An 8,745-nucleotide genomic window follows, 5' to 3' on the forward strand; every position below is an offset into this window, starting at 1 on the left:
ATGGGCTTGCTTCGTTTTATAGGAGGTTCATTTGCGATTTCAGCACCATTATGAGTCCTATAACGACCTGCTTGAAGAAAGGAGAATTCGCATAAGGGGAAGATGCTCAGAAGGACTTTGCGAAAGTAAACGAGCTATTGTGTGCTGCTCCAGTCTTAGCACTTCCTGACTTTTCACAACCATCCGAGGTCGAGTGTGATGCGAGTGACATTGGAATAGGAGTTGTTCTCATTCACGGTAAACGACCTATCGTTTATTTTTCAGAAAATCTTGGAGGTGTTCGATTGAATTATTGTACGTGTGATTAGGAGTTTTACGCTATTGTTAGAGCGTTGGATCATTGGGGCCATCACTTACCTGCAAATCATTTTTTTTGCACTCAGACAATGAGTCGTTGAAGTATATTAAGGGTCAACAAATATTGAGTACACGTCATGCTAAGTGGGTAGAGTTTTTGCAATCCTTCCCCTTCTCATCCAAGTATAAGGATGGAAAAAGCAACGTGGTAGTTGATACCTTGTCGAGGCAATATTCCTTGCTAGTGATAATGGATGCTCGTTTGATGGGGTTCGAAACATTGAAGAATTATTACAAATCTAATGTGGATTTTGGAGAATTGTTCGTGAAGTGTGCAAGTGGGCCTAATGGCGAATTCACATTACAAAAGGGCTTTCTCTTCATAGGGAATTGACTTTGTGTTCTGAAGTATGTGATTCGAGAACTATTGGTGCGAGAGGCTTATGGTGGGGGCTTGGTTGGGCATTTTGGAATCACTAAGACCATGCAAATACTAAAGGAACATTTTTATTGGCCAAAGATGTTAAGGGATGTGACCAACATCGTGAACAAGTGTCTGACGTGTCAAATGTCCAAAAGTTCGTTCAAGTCGAGATTGTACTCACCTTTTTCGGTTCCTAATAATCCTTGGAAAGATGTATCCATGGATTTTGTGGTTGCTTTGCTTCTTACTCAAAGGGGTAAGGATGCAATTATGGTAGTGGTGGATCATTTTTCCAAGATGGCTCATTTTGTTGCTTGCAACAAAACGGATGATGCTAGTAATGTGGTTGATTTATACTTTAAGGAGATTGTACGTTTGCATGATATTCCAAAAATTATTGTTTCAGGTCGAAATTTGAGAATTTTGAGTTATTTTTGGAATAAGGATGAAGATGGGTACGAAACTACTGTTTAGTACTTCGCATCACCCACAGACCGATGGGTAGAGAGAGGTTACGAATAGGACCTTGGGAAGATTGTTGCAAGGGTTTGGTGAACAAAACTCAGAAAGATTGGGATGTGAAGTCGGCACATGCTGAGTTCGCTTATAACTGATCTCATACGTTCACAACTGGGTATTCTCCATTCGAGGTTGTCTACGGTGTTAATCCATATCTTCCTTTAAACTTAATCCATTGCCAAAAGAAAAATTAGTTCATAAGGATGTTGAAGCCAAGTTAAAGTCGATGATGAAATTGCATACGAGACCTGTAATCGCATCGAAGTTGTGAATGCGAACTATAAGCAGAAGTCGGATAAGAACAAGAAGCCTCGAATATTTGCTGATGGACACTTAGTGTGGGTACACTTAAGGAAGGAACGTTTTCGAAGAAAAAGGAATAACAAGTTGATGCTAAGAGCTAAAGGTCCTTACAAGGTGGTGGGAAGAGTTAATGATAATGCCTTAAAGTTGAACTTCTAGGTAACTATGGAGTTCATGCCATGTTCAACATTCGAGACCTTTCCCCTTACCTTGATGATGATGTAATTGTTGAATTAAGGACAATTCCTTTAAGGAGGAGGGGATGATGCGAATGAGAAAGGCCTTGAGGATACAAAAGTGACTTTGTTAAACTTCGAGCCAGAAGATGAGTATGAACTGATGCGAATGGTTGTGAAGGATCGCAACCCGTTGTAGTTGTTGAATATTGGATGCGAACAGATTTGATCCATTGCAAACGCTTACAACCAGTTGCATTTGCTGAATATTAGATGTGAACATATGTGACCCATTACAAACGATCACAACCAGTTGCAGTCCTTGTTACCCGGGTGCGAACGCCAACACAAGATTGAGACTTGTAAGACTAGTTGTGATTGCGACCCTCGGAGCACGATCAAATGCGAAGTCAATTCGTGGGGAGAACACCACGTGGGGTTTGCGTGTTAACATACGCAAACTAATGCGAGAAATTTCCTTTTCAAGGGTTCAGTTCTCACTTCGATTCCAGCTCCAATAAAGTAGGAAGGGACAGTTTCTTCTTCAAGACATCTCCTTTTTGTGGCTTCTGGCAGGGTGCATTTCTTGGTCAAAAAGTCGAACTTTCCTTTTTTTGTTATGTCTTAGTTTTATTTTTCCGATGTAACTTTTATTTGATCATTATATGTCTTAGGATTTAAATAGTCATTAGTCTTCCTGTTGTAAAACATAGACATATTTTTATGAAAAAAATTGAACTTTGTTCATGAGTTGTTGCGACACTCAAAACTAATCAATTGAGAGATGATTTCCTGGTTTTGATAGAATTCAAGTTAATAGGTAGTTAATAGGTCTTAACTTGTTTTCATCGATATTCAATCTATAGGTCTAGATTGTATATCAAATATATCATTTGTTTATTGTTGTTCTTGTTCTCGTTCTTGCTCCTAATCTACCCATTTTTCTATCTTCTTTGTGAATCTTGTTCGTCTTGCTCTTGTTTCCGATGTTAGATAAAACCAAAGAAAACCCAAAAACAGATCCAACCTCAAACACGCATTATATATATATATATATATATATATATATATATATATATATATATATATATATATATATATATATAACATATTAGTCATATCTTGAATTTGAAGAGGTACAAGATACAAATCTTTTTGTACAAATCAATTATGCATAACAAAACCATTAATAGTTACCAAAATATTGAAGTATTGAATTAAGGAAAGTTATTAAAAAATTAATTTGAAGCAAAATAACAATTATAAAATATTAAATTCATTAATATAAATTAATTTACATTTCTTAAACTAGATATAGATAATAATTAATTATATCAACTATATAAACATACAATATAAATATAAGTTCTAAATATAAATATTTTAATTAAAAATTGTAATTTTTCTTATTACATACTAATAACTAATAACAAAATCTAATAACTTTTTTCCCGTAAGAAAACTGTTTATCAAAAAAACTATTTATCACCGTTGTTTTGTGCGGGCACACATCTAATATATATATATATATATATATATATATATATATATATATATATATATATAGAGAGAGAGAGAGAGAGAGAGAGAGAGAGTTAGGTTCAAATGTTTTCACTATCTATTGTGTGCATGTCTGACTGATTCTGGACCAATTATTTTAGTTATTTTAGGAAAATAATTAATGCATATTAAATGTTGAAGATGTAATTAATATTCATTATATCTTCAACATGTAATAGACATTTATTACTTTCTTAAAATAACTAAAATGATTGGTCCAAAATCAGTCATACATGCACACAATAGATAGTAAAAATAAAATAACCTAACTATATATATATATATATATATATATATATATATATATATATATATATATATATATATATATATATATAATCTTTGACCAAGTCAACTGTAAGATTGGATTTGGTAGATAATATTAACTGTATACATAGATAGGAGAGAAATTAATATTTTGTGATGGTTGTAGATAAATATAATTTTGTAAGGTGACAGTTGAAAAGTGTGAATAACGTGGTGGTGATGAGTGTAATATAAAAATAATAATTAGGTGGCATTAGCAAGACTTTTGTTTTGCCTCCCACATGATTATGAAGATGAAATTTGTTCAATCACTTTAACTAAAAACGTGTTTCTTTATTTTTGGTGGTGACACATTTATTTTGGCCTTTCACATGACACATTTTCTTTTGTATAGGTTTTGATGGTGACATATTTGTCCTTTTTCACCCTATTCTTATCTTCTTAAATAAAATTTGTTTTCATGAAAACGTTATATTAGTGATTGATTTTAACCCTATTCTTATCTTCTTAAATAAAAATTTATTTCATGAAAACGTTATATTAGTGATTGAGTATGCATATTAAATTCTAATAATGATGGGGAATAATATATAAAAACTAAATAAAAAAATTAACCATATATGCTTTTTTTTTTTTTAATTTGGCAAGGACATTTGTTTGTTACAATTACATTAAAATTCGAATAAGAAATGCATCGCGTATTCTAAGATCAAAACATATATTGTTTTATCTATTAATTGTTGTTTAATAAATTCGTGTTAATTATATAGTTTATGAAAAACTAAAGTATAAATTGATTAAATATGAAAACTTATTACATAGATAAATAAGTTGAACTATTTCAATTCATTTCTGTACTTGAAACAAGATACCAATATGTTGCTACAATTTATATCAAGTTTCATTGTTTTTTATATGAAAACATCATCGTAAGTACAACAATGATTCACAAAAGGGAGACCATACTCAAGCATACAAACCAGGAAAGAAGAAAACATATTATACCTCAACATGATAAAAATTACAAATTTTTATTCAATTCAAAAGAGGTTCAACAATGACTCGCTCACATCTAATATGCAAAAGAATCCCCCATATAAATCCAAAACCCTAAAAAATTTGTTCAATATTAATCAATTCAAATATACCATAAAGCTTTTCAATCTCAAAAGATATGTTATTCCAAGAGTACCTTTGATAAAATTATTTGATAACTAAAAGTTATAATTTTATTTGTAGAAAGGTGTTTGCAAAAATAGCTGTAAACTTTATGAATATATAAAATTATATAAAAATATATATGAATAAAAGCTCAAATTTGAAATATAAAAATACTAAAAACTCATAATAACTATAAAAAAAAATCAAAACCTAATTAAAATAGCTTTTGAATTAAAGACCTTTTTATTTTTTATTTTTTTGTAAATTCCAAAAAAAAAAAAAAAAATTATGAACTTACAAACACGCCTTAAATCTATCAAGAAAGCCAATTGTAAAGTAGAAAAATAACTGGAGCTTATATCGATACAAGGGTTAAGAATCTCTGATTTTCATATAGACAAAAGAGGCAAATTAACCCTCTTTAACTTATATACAAGCAACATGAAAGATCAAAGATCAAAGATGTACCCCGAAAAAAGAATACGAGTATACTAACAAATACTTGGAAGAATAAGAATGTTAAATAACACTAAACAACACAAGTTGAAGCAACAATCAAAATCCTGATTCGTGGGTATCATCAGAAAATTACCCATATCAGGAATCATCAGAAAATTACCCATCAGGAATCATCAACTTACCTTGGATCCGATACTCTGTTGGTCAACGCTAATCGGAGCTGTTCCTGAGTGTAAAATCGAGTACCCATTTTAACTGTCGCTTGTTGCATCATCAAATCGTTGACCACCGATACACTCGCATGGTGGACGTCAAGATCGAGGTCCTTTAACGCCGACATTAGACGGGCGGCAGGGTGGTTTTTCTTGCTACATTGAATCCTAATCATGGCGTCCCAGCCGATGATTTTGATATCTATGTCTATATCTGTGATTTTTGGGTGGTTTGGGTTAGGGGTGGGTGTTAATTTGAAGTCTTCCGGTGGTGAGACGGTGGAAGAAGATGATTGATGGGAGTCTTTGGTTAATAATATCTCTTTTTTCATGGCGTCAAGCTGGGTTTTGAGTTCTTCTTTACCGGTTTCTGTGTTTTGAAGCTTTGATTTGAGGTCGTTGATGTAAGAAATGGCGTCGCCGAGGAGAGACGCTTTGTCCATTTTAGAAACGTTGGGGACGACGGCTCGAAGGGCGTAGAATTTTTGGTTTAGCTTTTCTCTTCTTTGTCTTTCGGCTTCCACGTGATTCAATGGCTCTTCCCGGCCGTTTGCCGGTTTTCTACCGCGTTTTTTTGGTCGTTTCTCCGGCTCCACCACTAGTCGGCTCTCCGCCTCTCTTCCGATTGATGGATCTAGCTCTGCTCCACCGGATTTTACAGTCTCCGATGGTGGAATAACCGTGCCGGAGGTGAACGAGAGCATCCCATCGTGGGGTTTCTTCTTTTTGTTGCTGTTATCTTCTCCTCCGGCGAACGTCTTCTTGCTTTCACCAAAATTCAGGAGTTCGACAGATTCAGGCTTACAAGAATGAGAAGTATTCCCGTTTCTGCTTCCGTCGTAAGATCCGAATTCTGAGAAATTTAATTCTCTGCTCCCGAACAATCCTTGATTTTGGATGGATTCACGATTGGAATTGTGAATCACAGAGCTAGGGTTTTCAGTTAACGAGCTGCAGCTAGGGTTGTCGATGGAGATTTGCTTTGAGACTGAGTTATTTGATGGGATTACAGTCGTCGGAGGGGCTACTGCGGTGACATCAACAGAATCTTTCATTTCTACGGTGGTGGTGGTGGTGGTGGCGGCGGCAGAAGATACTGGATCGGTTAGCCACAACGACGATGGATCAGTAGTATCACCTCCGGGTGTCTGATTCGGGTTCATTGGCGTCAAATCTGGAGGGCTATAACTGAAATTAAATAGTACTCTGGCCTCATTCATGAGATCTGAACTTTGAAAAATCAACTCCGTTGAACCTAATTCAAGAACTCCGTTTGTAGACGGAATACAGACGATCGTCTGCAATCCGAAACCCTCACCTTGCCGTGCACGCTCGCACTGCGACGCCAATAACCGCTCCCGGCCGGCAATCCAAACAGGTTGATTACTGAACATCGCCTGACCGGGCAATCCACTACCGTTGACGAACGACTGCGTCATCGAGATGAGAAAAAACCACTCCGTATCAGTAACTTCCTCATCCACGGCTTCGTTCTCCGGCATCTGTGTGCCAGATATCAATGAATTCAGCTCCCGGAGCACCTTCTTCCGGTGCTCCTGCTCCGCCAAAGAACTAACCGACGTCGTCGTTTTTTGCTTGTTGATCTCCCCCTTGTAATACCCGTCGCCCCACCCTAAAAACGAGGGGCTCGTGTAATCCACGGCGGACGATTGCCAGAAGATCCCATAAGTCCACGAATCACGAGCGTTATCAATCAACCCCTGAAGACGTTGCTGTAAAGAATCCTGATTAAAAGGCTGTGACTCGCCGGCAAGCTTATGAAGATCATTTGTAGAAGTGGACGCAGAGGACGATGCCGGAGGAACCGCAGACGGCGCTGCCGTACTAGTAGGATTACCCCAAAAGGAAGACATATCAGAGCTGATGAACGCATCCATCATGGCGTTATCATCTGCGTTCCATAAATTCATCGCCGTCGGAAGACGGTAATCCGTCATCCCACAAACAAATTTAAAATATAATCAAACAAATTAGAAAGAGGTCAACTGATTTGGATCAAAAGATGGGGATGATTAGGTTTAAATGGACACGTGGTGGTGGCTGCGGCGGCGGAGCAGCCACGAGAGAGAGAGAGAGAGAGAGAGAGAGAGAGAGAGAGAGAGAGAGAGAGAGAGAGAGAGAGAGAGAGAGAGAGAGAGAGAGAGAGAGAGAGAGAGAGAGCGGCGAAGGAGGCCGAAATGCAAATGAGGTGATTCGCCGATATAATCGCAGAATTAATTTTTACCATGGCCGGCGATTACTAAATGTATTTTTGATTTTACATATTTGTCCCCTTAGGATCCGATCGATCCGATTTGAAATTTGGATTAGGTCGAAACCGGGTTTTGACCAACTATATCGGATTAATGCAATCCACCGGAGTGTAACTGCATTCATAGCATTCATATCTTTTATAACGGCCAAAAATTTTAACATGATTTAAACTTTACAAAACAACTCATTTTAATAACGTTGTTACAAAAAGGTTTTCAATACATTATTTAACAGAGTATTTCCCAGGTCCATTTCATAAAACACCAACGCGAAGAACGGTACGATCAAGCATTTGCCTTGCCACAGTCTCCTGAGAACCTGAAAACATAAAACCACAACTGTAAGCCCGAAAGTTTAGTGAGATACCCCCAAAATACCAACCACATATATGCCCTTCCAAGCCACGACCTTCCGGTCCAAAACATATTGCCTTCCGGCCCATAATATATTGTCTTCCGTCCCACAACATAAAAAGCGTACATAACATAACATAGAACAACCATGCATACCGGGTCACACTCCAGACCAAGCAACCGTGCACATAACATATAATCATATAACAGTTCACAGTCAGCAAACCGATCAACAGATCACATAACATATCATTACCCTAACCAAGATACCAGCCTAGCCGATTACTAGCGTGCCGATTACTAGCGTAACATCACCCTACGACTCAGTCAACATACTAATTACGCTGTAACATCCCCCTTTGGCACGTATCACAATATTGTCCGCTTTGGGTCACTCGGCACGAGGACTTCCCAGGGGGTCACCCATCCTGGTACTACTCCCGCCCAGCCTAGCCGATTACTAGCGTAACATCACCCTACGACTCAGCCAACATACTAATTACGCTGTAACATCCCCCTCTGGCACGTATCACAATATTGTCCGCTTTGGGCCACTCGGCACGAGGACTTCCCAGGAGGTCACCCATCCTGGTACTACTCCCGCCCGAGCACGCTTAACTGCAGAGTTCTTATGGGATCTGCTGCCCTCACGGCTTTAAAACGCGTTGTGATAGGGAAGGTATCCACACCCCTTATAAGGAATGCTTATTTCTCCTTCCCAGTCGATGTGGGATCAAATC

At 37.3% G+C, this 8,745-nt stretch overlaps 1 protein-coding gene across 1 annotated transcript; it reads right to left on the minus strand.

Moving 5' to 3' along the window:
- Window positions 1-5,079: 5,079 nt before the first annotated feature.
- Window positions 5,080-7,565, minus strand: LOC111899261 (transcription factor MYC2). Its single transcript, XM_023895122.3, has one exon. It carries the CDS (start codon window positions 7,334-7,336, stop codon window positions 5,345-5,347), a length of 1,992 nt encoding a protein of 663 aa, XP_023750890.1. The 5' UTR covers window positions 7,337-7,565; the 3' UTR covers window positions 5,080-5,344.
- Between the last annotated feature and the right edge of the window lie 1,180 nt (window positions 7,566-8,745).

Source organism: Lactuca sativa, chromosome 6 (assembly GCF_002870075.4).
Source record: "Lactuca sativa cultivar Salinas chromosome 6, Lsat_Salinas_v11, whole genome shotgun sequence".
In the NCBI taxonomy this organism is placed as follows: domain Eukaryota; kingdom Viridiplantae; phylum Streptophyta; class Magnoliopsida; order Asterales; family Asteraceae; genus Lactuca; species Lactuca sativa.